Here is a 24,192-nt window from a genome sequence, read left to right on the forward strand (position 1 = left end):
GGCGTGGTTTCCTTGTGGGGCCACACGCTAGCCCCGTGTGGACAGAATCATCAGGGACGGCTCCCTCGAACTCAGCGCCAGGGCCTGCGGAGGGACTTCAGTATATTCTCAGCTGTGAGCAAACCAGCTCAGAGAGGTGAAGTGACCGGCTCAGAATCACACAGCATGCGTCCGATGAAAACTAACTTGGTCGGAGATCTGAGTCCCCCTTCTCCGTCATTTCCAAAAGTACTTTTTACAAAACACTAACCTCCCATGATGTTTCACGGAAAGAAGGGAGAGGAGGGTGTTCTGTGAACCAGTCAGTGCGGGAAATGCCCCAAGTGCCCTCTTTCTGTGATAGGCACCGCGTGTGACCACGTTCAAGGCTCTGAGAAGGCCTGGCAAAGAACCCCACCCTTTCCCCAACTCATTCCCCAGGACACCCCTTTTTCTCCTCACTGCTGCTAGCTGGGCCATCTGGTGCTGAGGTGGCCCAGGACCTGCTTGGGCCCCCACAGCCTAAGGAACAAGGTGCAGAGCTGAGGAGTGAGTGCAGGCCTGGAAGGGAAGACCGGCCCCCGGGAAGTGTCTGTGCGCCCAGCCCCCGGCCAGCCCCGGTGGCTGTCGGATGCCAGAGCTCTGCAATAATGAGGCAGGCTTAAAACTCCTAAAACATCTCTAATTTCACTTTTCCCAGGTAGAACCAGCATTAGATAATTGTCATGGAGCCTATATTTGTACACAGACAAACAGAACACTTCTAAAAATGGATCAGGGGGCGCCTGGGTGGCTCAGTGGATTGAGCGTCCAACTCCTGATTTCATCTCAGGATGTGATCCCGAGGTCACGGGGTCGAGCCCTGTGTCAGGCTCCGTGTTGAGCGTGAAGCCTGCTTGAGATTCTGTCTCTGCCCCTCCCTCTCCCGCTCTCTTGCTCTCTCTCTAATTAAAAAAAAAAAAAAAAATTAAAAATGGGTCAGGCTATCCAGCTCCTGACTGGGTTCTACCCCCTTCTGACTTGTCAGAAACTGCGTGTGTGTGTGTCTGTGTGTGCGCGTGCACATGCACCTCTAATGCCATTTTGTAACAGTGGGGTCCTGGTCTGCCCTGCACCAGGAGGTATTGACCTGAGGCCCCCATTGGTGCTGTTTGGTTGTGTTGAGGGGTCCTCCCCACCCTGGAAATAGACCTACAGTGCCCCAGGATGGGGGCCCCCACTTTTCAGAGGACACTGACCTTGGCTGTACTTTCCACCCCCAGCTCTGGGGCTCCATTTGCCCACCACTCCGCCCCTCAGAGGACCTTGCCATGTGGGATTCAAGGATCACTAGAGTTGAGGGGCCCCTTGCACCTCCTGTCCCCGGTGGGTATGGTCCTGGCCCGTTCAAAGTGCAGGCAGCTGGGCAGGTGTGAACCTCAGCTCAGGGGTGCTGGGGCAGGACCAAAGTCTCCAGGGCGCCCCCAGCTGCGGGGGGTGGGGGGGGGGGGGAGCAACAGCTAACGTTGGGTGTCCAGCCCTGAGTGGAAGGACATAACATGGCCTGGCCCTCCATGTCCTGTTGCCATTGAGGAAAAAGGCCCAGAGAGGGTGAGCACCTACCCAAGGGCACAGAGCACTGGGCCTGGAGCTTCGGTCCCTACCCCGGGTGGTCAGGGGCAGGAAGGTGGAAGGATCCGGTGCAACTGTGGTCTCATGAGAGACCTTCAGCCATAGGCCTCTAGGTTGGGGGGGGGGGGGGGGGAGGGACGTCCCATGCCCTATCCCCGGACGCCTCCCCGCACCCCGGGCCACGTAGGCGTGCGCGGGTCGGCGCTGGTCTGTGTCCGCGCTCTGGTCTCTGGGCCCCTCGGCACACTCCTCCAATGGTCCCTCAGGAAGTTAGGGCGGGCGGGGTCGCAGCCGGAGCCCGGCGACCTTTCCAGCCGCTCGCGGGACTCCGGGTGGGGACTGCGGGGCCCGGACGGGACGGGGCGGGGCGGGGCTTCCGTGGTCCCGCCCCTCGCGGCCCCGCCCGCCGGGGAAAGTGAGTTGCGTGGGCGCCGCGGCGGGGAGCGCAGTGCCGGGAGCCGAGCGCAGAGCCGAGGGGCGCCGCGTGCTGCTGGCCCGGGGGTGAGTGCCCCGGCAGGGGTCTGCAGAGCCCGCAGCCCCGTCTGCCACCGTCGCTTCGCCCTGCGCCCGGAAGGGGATCTTGGAACCCGCACCCAGCTGGATCAGTGGATGAGACTCAGTCTGCCGGCCCGCCCGCCGGGTGTCAGGCCTTGGTGGGGGCCACAGTGGCGAGGAGGAGGAGGGGGAAAGAGAAGAGGAAGAGGAAGATGGGGAGTTAACAGCCACTAACTACTGAGCCCAACTCCGCTGGGCCTGGTGGCGCGCTGGTGGCGCTCAGAGCTTTCTCTGTGGCATCTTCCTCGGAGGGCGGGGCCCATTCTACAGATGAGGAAATTAAGGCCCACCCAACTACAAAGAGGGAGAGCTAGAGGCAAATAGGGTCACTCCAGCTCCAGAGCCTACTGGTCTGGAAGAGAAGAGGCCTCAGGCCCTCCCCTCCAGTCCAGCTTTCATCCCTGGGTCAGGGGCTTAGAGGAGAGATCTGGGGGTTCCTGGAGTTGGCCTTGGCCTCAGTCCCTGAGGGACCAGAAGGAGGGGACATAGAGTGAGGAGAGGGCTGCAGTCTGGACCCTGAAGGCCACAGAACTGAGGAAACTTCATTTGCTCCATCAAAGGGACTGGGGTGGCCCCTGGCTTGGGTAGGGGCCAGGGAGGATGGGGGGAAGGGGTGAGCCAGTGGAGTCCTCAAATGTGGGGGAGGGGTCTGACCAGCTCCCTACACACCGGTGACCCACCCCAGCTTGTGCTTGTCGCCAAGGGAATTGCCGAGGGTGAGGCCCTGTGAGTGAAGGGTGCAGCGTGGGGCCGCTGGACCCTTGGATCCCCAGACCTGGTTCCCTACAACCCTCCAGCCTTTCAGGGTGCTCAGGGCAGAGAACACGTATTTCCTCTGAGCACATATTGTGCACTGGGACTTCCAGACCCGCAGCCCCAGGGCCGGGCTCCTGCCTGGCTCGGCCACCTGCTGACCACCTGATCCCAGACCTCAACTCTCCACGTGCATTGAGCCGTCTGTAAAAGAGGCCTACGGGGTCCTCTCCCCCCAGGATTGCCGTTAGGCTTAGAGGTAGTGTGGGTAAACTCTCATTATTTTTACTCCCTACCCAGGTCCTGTCTCTCCTGGGGCTGGCCAAGTCCCATTTACCCAAAGAGGAAGTGAAAGTCCAGAGAGGGTGAGAGACTCCCCCAAGGTCACCCAGCCAGTCACAGTTTGGGCAGGGCTCTGAACCCTGGTCCCTGGCCTTCTGGGGATGGAACCCAGCCCCTCCTGCCCACCCTTCCCTGTCCAGGGCCCAATGCTTCTGCGGCCTCGGGCTGCCTCTCAGCCTTTTCTCCTCTTCCAGGCTGGGGCCGGGGCTGCATTCCCTCATTAGACTGAAGTAACCCAGGCCCCGGGGGGTGGAAGTGACCAGCTGGGCTGGCCCCAACCGGCCCAGACAGCCGGCAGGGCCTTTGGTGCCAATTGGTCACCCTCTCAGTTGGGGACCTCACTCGTGTCTGTCCCCTTCCCCCACCGTTTGGGAGCTAAGGAGACGGAGTCCCACAGAGGGGAAGTGGCTGGCCCTGGGCCCCCAGAGCAGGGGCCATGGAGTCCTGGCTTGTGGGCCAGGGCATCTGCGGGGCCTCCTCCCTCGGCATTTGGGCAGGGCCCCGGCGGGCCCTTCCTGCCCGTGTCAGTTTCCAGTTTCATTTTGTGGATTTCGACACCTGGGAGGCTGTTCCGCCCCAGTGTAGACAGCAGCTGCCAAGCAGTCCGGGCCTCAGGGGCATGTCTGCCGCCAGGCATCTCGGGCCTCAGTGAGGGGAGCCGGCGGAGACCCCACCCCCTCAGCACACACCCAGACACCTCAGGGAGGGAGCAGGGCTCCAGCTGCCTGTGGGGACAGGCCCAACCTCAGTGCTGGGTGTCTGGGTCACGGATGGGCGCTCCGTGGTGTAGAAGGACAAGGGCTCATGGCCAGCGAGGGCCGTGGCACTTAGGAGGCCGGCTGCTGGAGGTGACCCTTGGCCTGGGGCGCCGAGGGTGATCAGGATCCCAGGTGAGGGCAGGCCACAGAGGAGGGACAGTGGGAGCAGAGGGCAAGTGTGAGAAGAGCCGGTGCCACCAGCGGTCAGGGGTGGGTGTCCGGGACAGGGCAGAGCCCGCTTGGAAAGAGCTGTAGTGAGGTCGGGCTGTGGCTCAGGCCGTGAGGTCGGTCCGCTCCCAGTTGCACGCTTATTTCCTGTGTGACCTCAGCACCCCTTTGAGGCTCCCCAGGCCTCAGTCTCCCCGTCTGTCAGATGGGGTTGGAAGCGGGACCTTCCATGGATTGAGCCGCGGCGGACGGAATCCCTACTTGACGGGGAGCCGTCTGTGGTCCCCGCCGACTGAGCCCTCACCCCCTGCCCGTCCCACAGGACCATGGGCTCCATGTTCCGGAGCGAGGAGGTCGTGCTGGTGCAACTCTTCCTGCCCACCTCCGCTGCCTATACCTGCGTGAGCCAGCTTGGCGAGCTGGCTCTCGTGGAGTTCAGAGACGTGAGTGGGGCCGGACGCGCGTGGGGGCGGGGCTTGTCCTTAGGCATCCTAGATGGTGCGACGCCACCCCCACACGGCCCCTGGCTGTGCCTGAGTCCCAGCAGCCTCTGCCGTAGGTCCTCTGCTCCCTGAAAGCCAGCCTTACGCACGGCTGAGGCCATCTCGCCTCCTGGGCCCCGTCACACCGTCCCCAGGGCACGCAGAGCCTGGTCCGTCTCCAGCTGGGCATCTGGAGGTTCATGGTGTCCTCACACCTTTTGGCGGGGGGAGAGGGAGGCAGCCATGGCCTGTAGAGAGCCAAGCCTGGGCCCTTGGGTGGGGACCTCCCCGGCCCCCTCCCCAGAAAACTGACGCCTCTGTGCGGCAACCACAGCTCAATGCCTCGGTGAGCGCCTTCCAGAGACGCTTCGTGGGGGATGTTCGACGCTGCGAGGAGTTGGAGAAAACCTTCTGTGAGTTGGCCCCAGGCCCACATCCCAGGCAGGCTTCCTGGAGGAGGTGCCAGTCGAGCTTGGCCTGAAAGGAAGAGTCCTGGTGCCCCAGGTGGAAGGCAGAGAAGAGAGGTCCAGGCCAGGCCCTCCCTGCAGAGCCAGGATAGGGCAGCTGGGGTCTGTGGGGGGGTTCTTGACAATGGGGCTTGCTTGGAAGAGACCTCGAATACCGCGTGAGGGCCTAGGAATTCATCCAGTGGTTGCTGGGAGCCACCATGGTTTCTAAGCAGGGGAGGGGCTCAGACAGAGCCTTCTCTGCTACAGATGGACTGGGGTGGGCAGAGGCCAGTATCCAGGGGCAGGTGCCCCAAGGAGCTGCTGCTTCTTTAACCCGGACAAGAGGGACCCCTGCCCTGGACCACCACTGTGGGGCCCAGGCCCTGGGCGGGGGCCGTGGCCGGGGCCCTGGAGCGGGCAAGCAGTCCACACAAGCTTGGGAGGAGATACAGGCTCGGCCTGGGGTTTTTCTGGGGGTCTTGGATCCAGTGAATCGATTAGCTGGTGGCCAGCGGAGTTTGGGGCGGCATTCGGGACCCCCTAGACATCAGGCAGCCCTCGGCTAACGGTGGCCATTAGCCGGTGCTGGCCCCCGGACGGCCTCCCCTGACGCCCGACCCTCCGCACCCAGTGTTCCTGCAGGAGGAGGTGCGGCGGGCCGGGCAGGTGCTGTCCCGGCCGGAGGGGAGGCTGCCCGCGCCCCCGCCCCGGGACCTGCTGCGCATCCAGGAGGAGACGGACCGCCTGGCACAGGAGCTCCGGGACGTGCGGGGCAACCAGCAGTCCCTGCAGGTCCAGCTGCACCAGCTGCGGCTCCACGCTGCCGTGCTGGGCCAGGGCCACGGCCCGCCGGTCAGCTCCAGCCCGGGGAGGCGGGGAGGCTCGCGTGGGGCTGGGGGTGCCAGGCCCCCATCCGGTCGCGGGGCTCACGGTGCCTCTCGGCTCCCAGTTGGCAGCCACCCACGCCGACGGGCCCTCTGAAAGGATCCCCCTGCTCCAGCCCCCCGGGGGCCCACACCAGGACCTGAGAGTCAAGTGAGTAAGGGGCGCTTCAAGCTTTTCAGCCGGAGGCCCTGACTGACTCCTTGTCCGGTGCTCTCCTCGCCCACCCTCAGATTGCCCCCCGGCCTCCTCCTTCCGGCCCAGAATTTCCCTGGCTCGGGGCGGGTTCTCCTCTTTTTTTTTTTTTTTTTTTTTTAAATGTTTATTTATTTTTGAGAGAGAGAGAGAGAGAGAAACAGAGTGTCAGTGGGGGAGGGGCAGAGAGAGAGGGAGACACAGAATCCCCAGCAGGCTCCAGGCTCCAGGCTCCGAGCTGTCGGCACAGAGCCCGACGCGGGGCTCGAACTCACGGACCGTGAGATCACGGCCTGAGCCGAAGTCGGATGCCCAACCGACTGAGCCACCCAGGCGCCCCGGGTTCTCCTCTTCTGGGCCCTGCCGGGGTGGGGAGGCTCCGGCCTTCTCCCTGGGAGCAGGGCACCGTGCCTGGCAGACTGTCCTGAACAGGGGGCCTGGCCGGGGCTAGGTAGGGGGAAGCTGGGGCGGCCCCCGCCCAGCCCGGCCGGCCCGGCAGCTTTGTGGCAGGTGCCGTGGAGCCCTCCAAGGCCGCCGCCCTCGAACGCCTGCTCTGGAGGGCCTGTCGTGGCTTCCTTATCGCCAGCTTCCGGGAGACAGAACAACAGCTAGAGGACCCCGTGACGGTGAGGGCCGGGGAGGCCCGGGCTGGGGGTGCGTCCCGGGCGGGGCCAGGACCGCAGGTACAGTGGGCCCCCCTCCCGCAGGGCGAGCCTTCGACGTGGATGACCTTCCTCATCTCCTACTGGGGCGAGCAGATAGGGCAGAAGATCCGCAAGATCACGGACTGGTGGGATCGGGGTGGGGGGGGGGGGTGGGGGGTGGGTGGGGGTGGGGGGCTGGGCGCCCGCCGCGCTTGTGCCCAGGCCCCTGCCTGTCACCACCCTGTCCCCCGCTCTGCCCCATTACTCCGCCTCTGCCCAGCCGGAGCCCCCCCCCCCCCCGGGCCTCCCCTCACGTCACCCCTCCTCCCTGCCAGCTTCCACTGCCACATCTTCCCATACGCGGAGCACGAGGAGGGCCGCCTCGGGGCCCTGCAGGGGGTGCAGCAGCAGAGCCACGAGCTGCAGGAGGTGGGCGCTGGGGGCCAGGCTGGACGCCCCGCCCGCCGCACCCCTGCCCCTCCTAACCCCCACCCCGCGCCGGCCGCAGGTCCTGGGGGAGACGGAACGCTTCCTGAGCCAGGTGCTGGCCCGCGTGCAGCGGCTGCTGCCGCCCTGGCAGGTGCAGATCCGCAAGATGAAGGCCGTGTACCTGGCCCTCAACCAGTGCAGCGTGAGCGCCACGCACAAGTGCCTCATCGCCGAGGGCTGGTGTGCCGCACGCGACCTGCCCACCCTACAGCAGGCGCTGCAGGACAGCTCGGTGAGTGCGGCGGGTCTCCCACCTCCCCCCCTGCCAGGCGGGTGCCTGTTCCCGGTGCCGTGCCTTGCCCGGGCCCGCCCCCCCCCCCCCACCGCCCCGCCTTCCTCCGGGGAGGCTGCCCTGATGGCCTCGGCCATCCCGAGGTCGTAGAGGCCCTGGGACGGGCCAGAGCACCCTGGAGGCCAGCTCAGCAGGCCCTGGCCCCGGGGGATCTTGGGCCGTCGGAGGGAGCCTGGGGCTACGCATCCGTGAAATGGGTGTCACGGCCGGCCGTCTGCTGGCGCCCCGTCGGCTCTCACGTGTAGCGATGGGGCTCCCTCTCCTGGGTCAGCTCGTCTCAGGCACCTCCCTGGATCTCCCGCGGTTGGGGCAGGTGGGGCTGGTCGTCCTCTCTCACAGAGGGGAGGAGTCTCCCAGGCACCTGCCCGGGGAGCCCCGCCTCTCCAGCCGGGTCTGGCTGGGCGTGTCAAAGGGTCCCTGAAGGTCCCCGCCCTCCGTCTCATCCCTCTGTCTGTCCACCCGGTGCCCCAGAGCGAGGCAGGGGTGAGTGCCGTGGTTCACCGCATCCCCTGCCGGGACATGCCCCCCACGCTCATCCGCACCAACTGCTTCACGGCCAGCTTCCAAGGCATCGTGGACGCCTACGGCGTGGGCCGCTACCAGGAGGTCAATCCCGGTGAGAGCCATGGAGCCCCGCGGTGTCTCCCCACTGGGCCCGTCCCGCCCTCTTAAGTTGAGCAGCACACTCCCAGCATTCCGGGGTGGGAACTTTGTGTTTATCCCCAGCAAGCCCCCCTAGCGAGGCTCACGAGGGGTCCAGCGCGGGGCTGTGCAAAGAACAGGTTTTGCCGTAGAAACAGCTCAGGTTTGAGGTCCCATTTAACTTGGCACATTTCTTCATTTGTCTGAGCCTCAGTTTCCACATCTGTAAAATGGGACGCGTAGTTCGGCCCTCAGAGCGGTGCTGGGAAGGCTGCCCGTCATCAGATCGCAGGACAGCAGTCCTTGAGGCCAGAGTTAGCCGGCCCACTGATGCGCTTTTAGGCCGCACCGTGTTTGTGAGAAGCGTGAATTGGGGGCCGTCGGGCTCTCCCAGGAGCACACCCTGAGGTGGGGACTCAATTAAAGAGAGGTGCTCCTGGGAGAAACCAGTCAGGGACCGCAGGGGCAGGGGGGAAAACTGAGGGCTGGGAGTCGGGGGGGGGGCCACAGGGGGCTGGCTCTCCTCCCTCCCCAGCCCCCTCTGCACTCCTGGGGCACCTGGTCTGTCACCTGCCTGGTTCTTCTCCCTCCAGACACGGCTCTCCCTGCAGCAGGCTGGCTGCAGTGTAGCCAGTGGCCCAGCGGCCCCCGTGTCACCGGGTGGGGACCACGGTGGGTCTCTGAGCCCAAAGAATAGGTGTAGGAGGTGAACCACGGTGGGACCCGTTTTTGGAGAGGACTTAGTAACTGGCCAAGGAAGGGTCCTGCCTCACCCAGGGGGCTAGAGGCAGGGTGCTGGGACCCCCCCCCCCGGGGTGGCCCGGGCAGGACGTGAGAATGGAACCATCGAGTGAACGGTGATCAGGGCCGCATGTAGTCCTTCGGGGCCTGCCGTCCCGCGGGGTCAGCATCCGGGAGCTCGACCTGGGCCCCTCCCGTCTCGCGTGCTCACAGCTCCTCCGTGTTAGCAGAGGCCAGTCCAGCTAGGGCAGCCTGACCACCAGGCGGCCAGTTGACAAAATGCCCCCAGCTCTCGGAGCAGTCACTTTGGGGGGGATCAGTCCGCCGGGGCTGGTGCAGCAAAGCACACAGGTGGGGGCTTAAACCACGGGTACTTCTCGTCTCCCAGTCCAGAGGCTGGAAGTCCGAGATCCCCGTGTCCGCAGGGCCGCTTCCTTCTGACGGGGACTCCGTTCCAGGCCGACTTCCGTGCTTGGCTTGGAGACGGCCACCCTCACGTTTAAGCGGCACTCTCCCACGGAATGCATCTGTGTCCGAATCCGCCCCCCCCCCCCAATTTTTAAAGTCTATTTTGAAAGAGAGCATGAGCATGAGCAGGGAAGAGGTGGGGGGGTGGGGGGGGATCCCAAGCACTCCACGCTGTCAGCACAGAGCCGGACGCGGGGCTCAAACTCACAAACCGCGAGATCGTGACTCGAGCCGAAATCCAGAGTCGGACGCTTAGCCGGCTGAGCCACCCAGGCGCCCCCAAGTTTCCCCCCTTTTATCGGGACGCCATTCCTAGCGGGGTAGGGCCTGTTCTGCTGATCTCCTTTTCCCTTGATCACGTCTGTAGAGACCCTACCTCCAAATTAAGGCCACTTTCTGAGGGACTGGGGGTTAGGACTCCAGTGTATCATTTTGGAAGGGACACGACTCCACTCCTCACAGGGATGTGCATTGTGGTCCTCGTAACGCCCGTTAGGGGTTTTTCCCATTTCGCTGAAGGCAGAGTGAGACTTCAGAGGTTAAGCGACCAGCTGGGCCTTCCGGAACTTGCCATGTGTGGGTCAGGACCGCCACCGGGCTCTCTGTTCTTTCCGAGTGTATGCTTGCAGCTCTCTTAACAGCAGCAGGACCCGGTTTCCATCGAGTGCTGCGGCCCACCAGTACTGCCCTCATAAACTCATGGGCAGCAGCTCTACGAAGCAGCAGTATTGAACCTCCAGTTTATAGATGTCGGAACGGAGGTTCAGAGAGGTTAAGTCACTAGCCCACCGTCACACAGCCAGGGCTCTGGAACGCAGACACACGGCCTGGCGCCCCTGCCTCGCCAGCACCCCTCCCCGTTTCCTGGGGTCCCGGGGCCTGTCCCTGGGGGTCCTGGCTGACCGCCTGGCCCCTCTGCCCGCAGCACCCTACACCATCATCACCTTCCCCTTCCTCTTTGCCGTAATGTTCGGCGACGTGGGCCACGGGCTGCTCATGTTCCTCTTCGCCTTGGCCATGGTGCTCACGGAGAACCGGCCGGCCGTGAAGTCGGCACAGAACGAGGTGAGGGCCGGCCGGGGGGGCCCAACCCACGGTGCCCCCGTGGGTTGGGGGCCCGGGGCGGTCCCTCACGGCACCCCCCCCCCCATCCCCAGATCTGGCAGACCTTCTTCAGCGGCCGCTACCTGCTCCTGCTCATGGGCCTGTTCTCCGTCTACACCGGCTTCATTTACAACGAGTGCTTCAGCCGCGCCACTGCTATCTTCTCCTCCGGCTGGAGCGTGGCGGCCATGGCCACCCAGTCGGACTGGAGGTGAGGCCGGGCCGCGGCGCCGCAGCCCCCCCCCCCCCGCCCCCGCCCCCCGCAGCCCCCGCCCACCCCGTACTGTTGCCACAGTGACGCGTTCCTGGCCCAGCACCCGCTGCTCGCCCTGGACCCCAACGTCAGCGGCGTCTTCCTGGGACCCTACCCCTTCGGCATCGACCCCGTGAGTCCCCGCCACTTGCCACGGGGTGGGGGGGGGGGGGTGCGGGCAGGTGGGAGGGCCGGGCCGGGGCTCCTCCGCTGACCCTGACCCAACCTTGAACCTGACGTGACCCCCTGCCCCCGCCCTTCAGCCGTGCTCGCCGAGCCCCTCCCGAGTGCCGGGCCTGGTGCCAGCACGGGAGGTGTGGGGGTCCGGAAGGACGAGGGGGCTCCCCTGGCTTCAGAAAGCAGAGAAGCGTGCGGTAGTAAGGGCGGCCCTCGGCTGGTTCTTGGCCTGCTGCGCCGGGCACCGTTCCGTGCCCTTGACGTGACGTGATGGGGTATTTAGACAGCCCCATCAGCACCGCCCCCATTCCGCAGATGAGGAAGCAGAGGCACAGGGATCACAGGCTCAGTGTCCCCTAGCTAGGAAGAGCTGGGGTCTGGGCCATCCCCCTCTGCTGCCCCACAGCGGGCAGGTGGGCCACAGACGTGCCGAGGCCCCACGGGGGCAGACGGGCTGCTGAGGGACTCGGGCGGGGAGCCCCCCCCCCCCCCCCCCCCCCCCGCCGCGTGACACCCGTCCCTCCTGCCACCCCAGATCTGGAGCCTGGCCGGCAACCACCTGAGCTTCCTCAACTCCTTCAAGATGAAGATGTCCGTCATCCTGGGGGTCACCCACATGACCTTCGGGGTGGTCCTGGGAGTCTTCAACCACGTGTGAGGGCCCGGGCTCCGGGGGACACCGGGGGACACCGGGGCAGGCGGGGCCGGGCGGCCGGGTGGGTGACCCGGCGACCCCGCCCTTCTGCCGGCGCAGGCACTTCGGCCAGTGGCACCGGCTGCTCCTAGAGACCCTGCCGGAGCTGGTCTTCCTGCTGGGGCTGTTCGGCTACCTGGTCTTCCTCATCGTCTACAAGTGGCTGCAAGATTCCGCCGCCAGGGCGGCCTCGGCCCCGAGCATCCTCATCCACTTCATCAACATGTTCCTCTTCTCCCGCAGCCCCACCAACCAGCCCCTCTTCCACGGGCAGGTGCGCAGGCGCGGGGGCGCCGGCCCACACCCGCTACGGGGCCGCCGGGAGCCTCATCTGAGAATCGGGGACGCGAGTCAGGCCTCCCTCCGCCGGGGAGCCGGGGAGGTGGAAGGAGGGCCGGCGCAGCGGGTGCTGGAAGCCTCCCCGCTCCGAGGACTCCTTGCGGAGCCACGTCCCCGGGGGAGGGGCCGGGGCTGGGTGCGCGGCGCGGCTCAGAGAGGGCCGGTGACTGGGACCCCCTCCCCCGCAGGAAGCGGTGCAGTCAGCACTGGTGATCCTGGCCCTGGTCATGGTGCCCGTCCTGCTGCTCGGCACGCCGCTGTTCCTGCGCTGGCGGCACCGCAGCCGCTCGCAGAGGGGGCCCGCTGGCCGACAGCCGGTAGGGGGGGGCGGGGGGGGTGGGTGGCTGCCGGGAGGTTTGACCCCACCCCGGCCTCCTCTCGGCTTCCGAGGGGCTGCGAGCGGGCGGCGGCGGCGGCCCGGGCGCCGTCCCTGCTCACGCCACCTGCTCCCCACCCCCAGGATGAGGACAAGTCCGAGATTCTGGACTCCTCCGATGCATCCGTGGCCGGCTGGGGCCCTGATGAGGAGAAAGCGGGGTGCCCGGAGGACGGAGAGGCGGCCGAGGTGGGTGTGGTCTCCCCGGGTGTGCGTGTGGGGTGCCGGCCGCCGCCCGGCCCGCCCCTCACAGCTGCCCGCCCCTCAGTTTGTCCTGTCCGAGGTGTTGATGCACCAGGCCATCCACACCATCGAGTTCTGCCTGGGCTGCATCTCCAACACGGCCTCTTACCTGCGCCTCTGGGCCTTGAGCTTGGCCCACGCCCGTGAGTGACCCGGTCGCGGCGGGAGGGCTGGCCGGCCGCAGCTCGAGTCCTGGCCGCCTCTGGCGCTCAGAGCTGCCGGCTGGGTGGCCCGGGCGGGTCACTTCTCCGGGCCTCGGTGTCCCCTCTGTAAAGGGAGGATGTTGGAGGAGATCCCCCCCCCGCACCGGCTCCACAGGAAGGCGGGCTGCCGCGGGGGGCTGGGCGGGCGCCCCCTCGGCCCTGGCCTCCACTGCTGCCTCCCCGACCCCCCAGAGCTGTCGGAGGTCCTGTGGGCCATGGTGATGCGCTCGGGCCTGGGCCTGGGCCGCAAGTTGGGCGTGGCAGCCGTGGCGCTGGTCCCCGTCTTCGCCGCCTTCGCCGTGCTGACCGTGGCTATCCTGCTGGTGATGGAGGGGCTCTCGGCCTTCCTGCACGCGCTGCGGCTGCACTGGTGAGAGGCCCGCCTGGCCGGCCCGGGGCGGGGGGGTGGGGGGCGCAGCGCGAGGGCCAGGGCCTTCCCCTCACCGGCTCTCCCCTGCTCACCCCCAGGGTGGAGTTTCAGAACAAGTTCTACTCAGGCACTGGCTACAAGCTGAGCCCCTTCACCTTCGCTTCAGAGGAGGGCTAGTGTCTGTCTGTGGCCGCACCCCGGTCCCTGCCCTTAGCTCCGGAGACAAGAAATAAAGATGTAGGACTGGGACCTGCGTGTCAGTCCTGTCTGCGGTGCCGGGGGCTGGGCAGGCAGGGCCGGGCTCTGGGCTCGCGCCGGTCCCACCCCCACGGGGCTCCCGGTGTCGTGGGCCCCACACCCCGCTTTATGCTCGTCTCCTTCGTCCCCTCCTTTGCAGCTGAGGTTGGTGCAGGGTGCAGCGGGGTGGGAGGCCCTGGTGTGGGATCTAGAGCCTTGAGAAGTTGGGGAGAGGCCCCACGGCACATCTGCAGTAATCCCAGAGCCTTGGGGTGAAGTAGGGGCAGAACTAGGACCCAGGAGAGATGTTTCCAGCACATTCTAGTTCCGAATGAGTGTCTTACCAGGCTGAGCCGGTGGGGAGTGAGCTCCTCATCCATGGGATGCGCAAACTGGCTGTAAGAGAACGTTCCGGATACTCTGGGCATGAAGGGTGATGCCTGGCACAGATGGGCCAATACTTCCACGCCCTGGTGCCAGCCCCACCCCAGGCACTCACGATGGTCCAAAGCGAGGACACACGCACGCACGCATTCCACACGGGGCAGTGATTACATACATACACACGCCACCGTCCTGCAGAGAAGGGCAGAGGCTGTCCAGGGCCCCGCGGGTGAGGCTGAACTGGCCTCCAGGCCCCACCGCCCCTTCAGGGGAGGTTGTGGTCTCTCCCATCCCTCCCTGGGTGACCGGTCCTGTTCCCCTGAGGCCATCCTCTGGCTGGTGGGGTGGATGATGGCATTTCACATGTCTTTCTGGCCTGGGTCCCACCACCGGCTAGGAGGCAGCACCAGTGCTTCTCAGAGGCCTTGCTTGCTCGGGCCGAAGAGCTGCAAAGTGGTTCTTCCGGCAGGAGGCCCCGGGAACAAAGGCCGCTTTGAGGCCAGCAAGGCCCTGGGCACAGCAAGCCGGGTGGCCTGGCGCTCATCTGGCCAGCTGCTGGGAGGAGCCCGTCCCCTGGGTCCAGGACTGCCCTGCTCGGAGCCCCCAGACACGGTGGGGAGGTTGTGGCTGGCGGGGCCACAGGCCAGAGCCTGGGTGGGCACAGGAAGAAGGGGGGAGCATCGCTCTGGGTGAGAGCTTACGCAGGCGTGAGGGACCGTTTATTGCTCAGATACCAAAACACATTCACCTGGTTAAAATTTTAAATGTCTAGAAGGGTGAATAGTGGAAAATGTCCCTCCTGCCTTGGCCAAGGCAACCGTTCAGTTTCCTCCGGGATATACCACTGTTTCCAGTTTCTACATCCTTCTAGGTAGGGGTCTTTACGGGGATGGGGGTGGGTTGGGAGCCTTGCCTGACAGGACACACCCAAGGGTGACAGTGAGGATCGGTTTGTATGCTTTTATTGTTTGTATAGTACAATCTCTGGTAGCAGAAACGTATGCACAAAATAACCATTCAAATAAGAGTTCAGAGTAAAAAAAAAAAAATCATCCCAAAGGACATTGAATATATATGGGTGTCACAGGCCTACCGCATCCACACCCCCACATTCCGTATACTGGCTGCTCTTTCCCACCAGAATGACCCGTCAGGGACACGGGGGGCAGCGAGGGCAGGGGCACCCGGCCGAGGGCCAAAGCCGGGCCTCCGGTGCCCCACGGCCCCCAGCAGAGGGAGCCCCCGGGCAGGACGATGCCAGGGCAGCCAGCCCGGTCACAGGATCCCCGAGCAGAGGCAGAGGAGGAAGAGAAAAGCTGCAGACGTCCGGGCCAACCCCGCTTTCCACGGGGAAGGCAGCCGGGAGGCGTGTGTGTCCCCAGGACCCCACACCGCTCCCCGGCCGGCCGTGGGCTCTGTGTGGGCCACAGCCGCCTGCCCGCCCCGAAGCTGGGGTTAGAGAAGCACATTCAGTTACGGAGGAGAGCAGGGCGGGGGAAGCGCCCGGTTAGGGGGCGACGCGCCGGCCTGACCGGTCCCCGGGGGCTACGGTCACGGGACGCAGACAACGGCTCACCCCCCTCCCGAGCCGTCTGCGGTCTCGTGCGTCCGCCACGTGGACCAGAAGGTGAAGGAGCAGCTTCGGAGACTCGCGGCCAGGCCGCAGAGCGACATCACAGTCTGTCCCGGCTGACGGGCCACCCTCGGGAGCGAGCGGTGTCTACACACATCGTTCGTTACCCCCGAGAGCCTGGCTGCCGTGCTCACCAGCACGTTAACTCACATCCTTGAAAAAAATCAACGTTAACCAAAAAAAGTACCCGCAGAAACACGGTTCACTCTTGCTGTCTGCCATATCTGACTGAAAACTTCAGGCCCCGGACACAAGATGCCTTGCCTAGATTAAAAGGATTCTGAGATATTGCACTATTGTACTATATTTCTGCTTCCCGATCTCATCGCAGAGTCCTAGTGAAATCGTAAACAAGATATGAAATAAATGTTACTCAGTTTTAATACAGTCTTTCGTATCATACACATCTGTGTTGGGCAGCGAGACATCCGAGCCTTCTTGCCGCAGGTGCGGCAGTCGGAGCACCGAGGGCCCCTCTGGCTCGGCCGCCCCTGCTCGGTCCAGGGATGAAGCCGCCGGCGCCTCCCACGCTCACACCCCGAGCTTCCTCTTCTGGTCGAAATAGGCATCGAACCTTGCCTGGGCATAGTCCTAGGAGACACAAGGAAGGGCAGGCTCACCAAGGACTCCCGCCCAGAGCCGCCCACGTCCCGTCCCCCCCGCAGGGCAGGGCCCCAACCACCGAGGCCACAGAGCAGCTCCGGCTGCCGCAGGCTGTCCGGGAGCCCAGGCACCAAGCTCGGTCACCCTGGCCACCCTGGCCCTGCAATCCAGGCGGGACCCCCGCCTACGTATTTGTGCGCTGCCACGGTGCGCCATCTTGTCGACCGGAACGCTGCAGACACTGATGCAAACAAAGGCTCCCCTCTCAAAGGAAAAGGTCCCGGGGGCGTCAGGAAGTAGAGGACAGAGGTGCAAGAAAGGACGCGCCATGGGTTTTCTGGAACCCCCTACGGCATGATTACCGCCCAGAATGAGAGAGGGAAGTAAGAAAAGCTGGTCTCGCGTTCCCGGCATTCGGGAACGAGAACGGTCAAGCCACCGTGTGTCTCTGGGCCTGCTCCCCCATCCATCCGTCGGGGTGGACGACGCGATCTCTTAAGCACCTGCTCCAAACTGAAAAGCGTGTGACGCTAACTGCCAGAAGATCACAGCATCGCTGTTCACAACTCGGTGTTGGGGTGTAACTTCTATGCCACAAAAATTAACTCCTTCACGCACACGGTTGGACGGTTTTCACAAACGCATACATCCAGTTCAGCAGCACCGCCACAGTTACGATAAAGAATATTCCGGCACACTCAAGTTTCCACGGGTCCCACCCCGCCGCCTGGCCACAGGCAGCCTCTGAACCAATTTCGATCAGTACGGGTTGCTAATAGAAAGCTTTTCCATAAATGGAGTCACCCGGTCTGTACCCTTTTGCCTGGCTTGTTTCACTCAGCATAACGTTTCTGGGATTCATCCGTGCTGTGGTGAGCATCTGGGTTCATTCTGGCTTACTGCGGGGTACTTTTCCATCATCTGGACCTCACACGGCACATTTATCCGTTCATCTGATCGGCATGGAGGGTATTTCCATTTCAGGGCTATCACACAGGAAGCTGCTGTGAGCATTTGAACCCAAGTCCTGGCGTGGATGTATGCTTTCACGTCTCCTGGATCGATGATGCCCCAGTAGAAGACTATTGGGCTGTACGGTAAATGTGTGGCCGGACTGTCTTCCAGACCGGTCAGACCCTCTCACCAGCCCCCTCGGCAACATATGCCAGTTCCGGCCGCTCCACATTCCTGCTAACGTCTGACACTGTCAGGGTCTTAAAGTTTTAGCCACCATCACAGGTGTGGAGGGAATCACACTGGAGATTTAATTTGCGTCTCTTTTTATGACTAATTACATTATGCAGACAAAAAGATGTGTACTGGCCATTTGTTTATCTTCTGTGCAGTGTCCCAATCTTTTGCCTGTTTATAAAGGAAGTTTGGTTTCTTGCTAAGTTGTGAGTTCTTTCTATATTCTAAATACAAGTCCTGGTCAGATACAAATTTGCAACATCTTCTCCTGTTGGTGCTTGCCTTTTTATTTTCTTAAGGATGTCATTCAAAGAGCCAAAGTTTTTCATTTTGATTAAGCCCAACTTACTTTTATGGTCGGTGCTTTATGTAACCTAAGAAACCTCTGCCTCGGTCAGGAAGCTTCTCCCTTGTGTTTCCCAGACACGTGGTGGTCTGAGCTTTTACATTTAGGTCTGTTGTCTCTTTCAAGTTAACTTTTGTGTATGGCAGGAGATCAAGGTTCAGTATTTTTTCCATATGGCTATTTAGTTGTTCCCACATCAGTTTTGAAAATACAACCCTTTCTTTCCCCCGGTGAATTATTGCGGCCCTTCTGTCGAATACTGGTTGGCTCTACGTGTGAGTCTGTTTCTGGGCAGTGGACTCTGCTCCATTTGACTGACGTCCGTCTTTCCACCAATGCCCCACTGTGTGTTTGCCGCCAATGCCCCACTGTGTCGATACATCTCGAGATCAGGCAGAACGAGTCTTCCGACTTGGTTCCTTAGTTTTAGTTTCACATACATTTTAGAATCAGCTTATCAGTTTCTGCCAAAAAGCCTGTGGGGGTTTTGACTGGGATCGTGGAGACTCTGGAGATCGGTTTGGGAAGAACAGACTCTTCATACTGAGTCTTCTGAAGCCATGAATGTGGTCTCTGTCTCCATTTAGGCTCTCTTAGCAATGTTTTACAGCTCTCAGTACACAGGTCATGCACATATTTTAAGAACCTTATCCCCCTAAGTATTTCATACTTTTATGCCATTGTCAATATGGTGAAATTTCATCTGTAACTATTTCTACCCTATGGGAATGCAGCTGGTTTTTATACACTGCCCTTGTATCCTGTGACCTCAGTAAACTCCCGGCATAGTTTAACTAGCTTTTCTACTGATTCTTTTATATTTACTCATGTACATGATCATGTCACCTATAAAATAAAGGCAGTTGTTCTTCTTCCCTTCTGATTAGGAATTCAATTTATTGAATAAGTATATGGTCACTTGTTATGTCAGTTTTGGTAATTTGTATTTTCTAAGAAATTTGCACGTGCACACTGTCAATCTGTTGGCATGAAGTTATTCATGATATTCTCTTACCCTTTTTAACATCCATAGGATCTGTAGTGATGTCTTCTTTATACCTGGTATCAGTCATGTGTCTTCTCTTTTACTTGCTCAGTATAACCAAAAGTTTATAATTATTATTGAACTTTTCAAAGAACCAACTTTTGGTTTCACCGACTTTCTCTCTCTCTCTTTTTCTTTTTTTCCCATTCATTTTCTATTTCAACGATTTCTGCTTTTATTTTTATTTAGTTCTACTGACTTTGGGCTTAAGCTTGTTTTTCTCTTTCTAGCTTCTTAAGGTCACTGGTTTGAAAACTTTCTTATCTAATACAGATGCGTAACCTTCAAAGCCACAAGTTTTTAAACACCACTCGAACTACATCTCACAAATTCTGATATACTGTGTTCCCTTACAATTTTCTTTGAAATATTTTGTTTCATTTCTTCTTTGATCCAGGGCTTATTTAGATGTACTGTTTAATTTCCAAATAACTAAGAAGTTTCAAGATTTTGTTGTTGCTGATATCCTATTAAATTCCACCAGGGTCAGAGTATATTCTCTGCATTTCAATTCTTTTCCACTTGACACCTATTTTCTACTGCTCAGCATACGGTCCATCTTGATGAACATTCCATATTCAATGGGCAAGAATGTACCTTCTGCGGTGGGCATCAATTACGTCAAGCCGGGAGAGTGCTGTCCACTCCTCCGTCCCTCCTGCTGCTGTGTTTCTGGCTCTGCTGTCACCAAGGGAGGGGGAGGTCTGCTCTGTGGGTCCGCCTCTCTCTCCATCAGTTTTCTCAGGTTTTGCTTTACGTCTTTTGAAGCAAGAAAGGTATGGACGCATTCACGATTTTCTTAATGTCTTCTAGATCAATCGATCCTTTTATTATTACAAAATTATTCTTTATCTTTGGTAGTATTTTTTTGATGTCTACTTTGCCTTACAATAATCACTGGACCGTGACTAAATCTGCTTCAAAACTCCATATTCCCCTTCTCTGGCCTGACACCACCTGTGCAGTACCAACCCTTCCGCCTCGTACAGGACTAGGGGATCAGAGAACTAGTCACTCCCACCTCCTGTCTCAAAGCAAGGTGCTCACTAGAGACTTTACACGCCCCTGCCCTGGAACACGCTCCCAACACTCACCATGGGGCAACAGAGGGCTTAACTCGAGGTTAAAACTGTCTATGTCAAGGACGCTTCCTAAAGTTAGAAGAAAACGACAGCCTGGCTTGTCAAACTTGCCTGCAGCAACCAGGACGGCTCAATGAGTCAGCACCAGCCGCCCGCACGACGTGGGGTGCTGCAGGCCGGAGAACGGAGCCGTGACAGCTGAGGAAAACACAGAGGCAGACCCCATCGTGCTCCTTCAACTCGCTGTCCCCTGTGTCCGAAGGGACTGAGGTCAAGGGCTGGACCTCTAGGGTCCGATTTCTACATCCCGCAGGCGAACCACAGGACCACACAGCACTTCTCTGGAGCAGGGAAGGCCTGGCCTGCTGGTCACCTGCCTTTGCAGATGCGGAGCCAGTGAGAGAGGGTTAAATTATGCAGCCTTTAACCCTCAGCTTCCTGGGCTGAGCCTGCTGTCCTGGTGCCGGGTCGCCTCATTCACAACTTGCGGGGGCACAGGGAGCCCTCTGCAGAGAGCGGTCATTTACCACCAAGCATTCACAGACATCGTTAACAATTTTCTTTCTGAGAATAGAAGAGAAAACCACCCCCAAAACATACCATGTACCCAAATTCAATGGAAGAAATCTTGGCCTGTACGATGGACCAAAGTCCCCAGAAGAAATGGGACGCAAGGGCAAACCTGTAATTACAAGAGCAGGAGACGCACGTGAGATGGGTGGCACCAGCCACGGGCCCGATGACGGAATTTCCTGCAGGTGGGCATTTTACCTCCTCTGGATGCAAACTGGGTCTGCCCTGGCCAGCTCGGTGGGATTACACGCCACAGGGAGCGAGCAGCTGGGAGCACGGCTGCCGGCTCCGCCCACCTCTGGCTGGGGGCGGGTGGACTTGCCGAGTGGGACAGCGACAGTCACACAGTCACGGGACTCAACGGGGGCCCTGGGGGCCACGCAGGCAGGCACGGGCTACGCTGGGAAAGAAATGCTCTCTGCTACACGTGTGAACCCACGGCACCAGCAACCCTCAGCGCGCATTGTGCAGCAAGAGGGGGAAAATGCAGGCCTCTGCATAACTCACCACCCTTCCTGGAGCTGGATGCCGCCCCACCCTCACCCCTGCCCTCGCAGCACAGCGGTGAAACAGAGGAGGGTGTGACAGTCCCCATCTCTACGCTGCACCGTGGCCTCGGTCACCGTGAACCCACGCACGTGCCCCCTCACAACAGTGCCTGTGGGCTTCACTGAATGCTCTAGTATCCTCCTCACCCCTGCTTGTACTCCCTGACCCTCTACACGTCCCTTGGGGCTCCCCTTCCTGTCTGGCTCTCCATTTTTCTATTTTCTATCCATTCCCGAACCAGAGAGGGAAGCTCCGTGCTGCAGGGGGAGCCCCGGGGACGGCAGGGCTGGCCACATGCTCAGCAACAGGGGTGTGGACACTTCTGAAGACCAGGATCTGGAAGACATGATCTGTGCTAAGTGGGCTGGACAGAACAAGGTGGGTCAGAGGTACGGAGACGTTTTTAGCGAGAATCTCCTGTTGTAACAGACCCCACAGGATGGGAGTAACTCAAGCCTCCAGACTTGGGAGATGAGTGTGTATGATACACAGGGGTCGGAACCTCTACAAAATCCAGAAGTTTCTCAGCCCTGCTTTGAGAGCTGCTGAAACAAAGTTAAACAAGCAAGACTCAGAACCAATGCTCACAATCTGTCATTATTTTTTAGAAGAAACACATTAATGGATGGTGCCCACCACTTCACGAGCATCGGGCGACAAGAGGGTGCAGGCCCTGGATGGCACGGCCTTGTTCCGCTGAGTCTTACACGTGGATTACAGTCTGGGGCACCATCCAAGCCTCCTGACCTTGTGCACTGACCCTGCTCCCCGCCCCTGCCGTGAGCTGCAACCTGGAGAGGTGTCAAATGTTCCCCTTTGGACAAAGTACAAGTCCTAGAGACGTATGTTTGTAGAGAAGCTCCTAAAATACTCAGGATTGCGAGCAGTCACCCCAATTATATTCTGGAACAGGACAGCTATCTTTATCAATCAATGAAAGGAAACAATTACCTATTGACTTCAAGCAACATCTCTTCTTCTATAATGCACTTTTCTTCATTACCGAGGTTTTCAAATTCATTTTGGAATGCGGCCAAGTAATTGGAAATAAAGTGGAGCTTTAAAAAAAAGGAATTACATTAGAGTCAGTGGTTAGACAGATGGTGTCGACAGCTGTCAGGAAGCACTACACGTCCAGTGGACACCCCGCATCGCCAGAGACGCCTGGAGAAGGCCCAGCCGAGCCCGAGCAGCTCTGTGCCAGGCGTGGGGAGTGTGGAAGCTCGCTGATCCGGCAGTGAGCTCCAGCTTGCTGTCGATGCTGTCTTGTTGGCAAGACTAGTACAGGAAATTACGATGACTTCCAGCAAAAACAGGTAGAATCTAATCCACACTCATGTTTCCCGTGGTCTGGGTGCAAAGCCTACATCATGCGTCTCCCCAGACTGGCTGGCATTCTGTGTGGGGTCACCGCAGGAAGCCCAGGCACAGGCGCCAGGGAGCCCAAAGGTGTTGGCAGGTGCCCCCCCCCCCCGCCGCCACCCGAGGGTGAGAGCTGACCAGACCGTGCAGAAGGGCCTTCCCCCTGCGGTGCCATGATTATCTACACATTTATGTCCGTCCATTGGCCACGTCTAATTTTGGTTTGGAGAAGAGGGTCTACCAGGCCCCACACAGAGTCCACACCCGCATTAGGATTTGGGAGATCCCATGTCCTTCAGTATTTCATCTTATACAGAACACAGCAAACTACCGCTTGCTTTCTCTGATACATAAGGAAACGGCATGAGTTACGTGACCTAGAAGAACGCCAGGAAGCGATTACCTCCTTGGAATGCCAACACTGCTTCTCGACCAGCTCTGCCATTGCCTTTGTCCAAAACCGGCTTTCACACAGTGCACCCCCTCCCACCAGAAGGCATCCCTCCAGCCCAAGCACTGTCCTAGTAGGGGGTTCCAGAAGGAGTAAATCTGCACAGAAAAGGTGACCGCTGGCCCCTAGTAAATTTTATGCAGCAGGTGCTACTCTGAGCATTTGTTTCTGCATATTACCTCGCCCCTCACGGTGACAAAATAATTCCTGCAGATGAGGAAATGGAAGCACAGACACAGCAGGTGACAGTAAAGTCAGTAGCAGATTGGGATTCAAATGGCACAATAGTTTCTTTTTTTTTTTTTTTATTTTTGGACAGAGAGAGACACAGCATGAACGGGGGAGGGGCAGAGAGAGAGGGAGACACAGAATCGGAAACAGGCTCCAGGCTCCGAGCCATCAGCCCAGAGCCTGACGCGGGGCTCGAACTCACGGACCGCGAGATCGTGACCTGGCTGAAGTCGGACGCTTAACCGACTGCGCCACCCAGGCGCCCCTCAAATGGCACAATAGTTTCTAAAACCCATGCGTGAACCACCACACGTGATGGGTTAATTTCCAGGAGATACTAAATGCTCAAGTCGGCAGAAAATTTGAACAGATCAACACCCTAAGAGATGGGGTCACCATTCATGGCCTTCTCTCCCAAAAAGTTCTAGGCCCACGTTTTCTTACAGGCAACGTCTACCAAATCTTCAAAGAACGTCACGTTTAATATAAATTTGTTCCAGAAAATTAAAAAGGGATACCCGACTCATTTTATTAGACTAGTATAATCCTTATTGCACAAGCAGATATGAATAATGGTTTTTAAAACCAACGTTAAGAGCCCGATCCACATATGTACGCAGATGTCAAACCCCTAAGTGAGAGATTGCTTAACTGGATCCAAGAGAGCGCTCCAAAATAACACACTTCACTCGAGTGGTCTATTTTAGAAATTCTAAGATGGTTTACCATTTTAAAACATCTCATTAACGGCCTAAAGTGAGACAAGCACGAGATTACCTCAGCGGTGCAGAAGAGGTACCGAAAAAAGACCAGTAACTATTTGCATTGCTGTGCGGTGCTGGCGGTCACACAGCTCTTCTGTGCGCTAACGGGAAACCTGCCTTCTTACTGAAAAGCCCCTCTTCCCGGCTTGAGGGTTCTCACCTCTAGGGCTGCCCAGTTTTTACAAAGGTCTGCTTTCTTTTCAGTGAGGCAAAGATTCAAATACCCGAAGACGGCTGTTTCTTCTCCCTCAGGCTAAATGGCCTACTCTTCCCCTCCCTTCCTTCTCACGCAGCATGACCTTGAGGGCCAGAACCAGGCCGGCCAACTGGTTCTCAAGTTCATCACAGTTGGCCCTACGACGTGGCGAGAAGAGGGCAACGCAGTTTCCGTCCCACAGCAAGTCGACATCTGAACCGCAGCCCCTGGCGTGTGGGCCGTCGACTGAAGACGCCACCACCGCGCCTGGCGCAGGCGAGTGACCGAGAAACACGTCCCGAGTGAGTTACAGCAGCAGCTGGCTGCATCCCCGTC

The 24,192-nt window shown here is 59.9% G+C and overlaps 2 protein-coding genes and 1 long non-coding RNA gene across 18 annotated transcripts in view; 1 reads left to right on the forward strand and 2 right to left on the reverse strand.

Annotated features, from left to right (window-relative positions):
- Positions 1–696: 696 nt before the first annotated feature.
- Positions 697–1,856, reverse strand: LOC131488274 (uncharacterized). Its single transcript, XR_009250140.1, has 2 exons — positions 1,582–1,856; positions 697–919 (listed from the first exon to the last, which is right to left on the reverse strand). It is a non-coding gene; the product is annotated as an uncharacterized LOC131488274 (long non-coding RNA).
- Positions 1,857–1,993: 137 nt separating this feature from the next.
- TCIRG1 (T cell immune regulator 1, ATPase H+ transporting V0 subunit a3) lies at positions 1,994–13,458 on the forward strand. Of its 5 annotated transcripts, XM_058689859.1 has the most exons (21): positions 2,000–2,091; positions 3,199–3,263; positions 4,489–4,609; positions 4,983–5,061; positions 5,729–5,949; positions 6,047–6,132; positions 6,674–6,800; positions 6,882–6,964; positions 7,154–7,247; positions 7,327–7,539; positions 8,071–8,215; positions 10,376–10,515; positions 10,608–10,765; positions 10,850–10,940; positions 11,520–11,638; positions 11,739–11,952; positions 12,206–12,334; positions 12,478–12,582; positions 12,662–12,779; positions 13,032–13,209; positions 13,308–13,458. In XM_058689859.1, exons 3-21 carry the CDS (start codon positions 4,493–4,495, stop codon positions 13,384–13,386), a joined length of 2,496 nt encoding a protein of 831 aa, XP_058545842.1. In that variant the 5' UTR covers positions 2,000–2,091; positions 3,199–3,263; positions 4,489–4,492; the 3' UTR covers positions 13,387–13,458. The 5 variants fall into 5 exon arrangements, with proteins under 5 accessions (XP_058545841.1, XP_058545842.1, XP_058545843.1 ...); XM_058689858.1 differs by lacking the exon at positions 3,199–3,263 and having other exon boundaries at positions 1,994–2,091; XM_058689860.1 differs by lacking the exons at positions 2,000–2,091; positions 3,199–3,263 and adding an exon at positions 2,951–3,157.
- Positions 13,459–14,764: 1,306 nt separating this feature from the next.
- Positions 14,765–24,192, reverse strand: part of CHKA (choline kinase alpha) — a 63,414-nt gene continuing 53,986 nt past the window's right edge. For 7 of the 12 annotated variants that reach the window (XM_058689867.1, XM_058689872.1, XM_058689870.1 and 4 more), the window contains 2 exons: positions 21,804–21,910; positions 14,765–16,054 (listed from right to left, as the gene is read on the reverse strand). In XM_058689867.1, coding sequence (XP_058545850.1) covers positions 15,799–16,054; positions 21,804–21,910 — 363 coding nt within the window. In that variant the 3' untranslated portion in view covers positions 14,765–15,798. Of the gene's footprint in view, positions 16,055–20,330; positions 20,413–21,803; positions 21,911–24,192 lie in introns of all 12 variants that reach the window. The other 5 variants (XM_058689873.1, XM_058689866.1, XM_058689871.1 and 2 more) reach the window with 2 other exon arrangements.

The sequence above is a fragment of the Neofelis nebulosa genome, chromosome 10 (genome assembly GCF_028018385.1).
Source record: "Neofelis nebulosa isolate mNeoNeb1 chromosome 10, mNeoNeb1.pri, whole genome shotgun sequence".
Taxonomy (NCBI): Eukaryota; Metazoa; Chordata; class Mammalia; order Carnivora; family Felidae; genus Neofelis; species Neofelis nebulosa.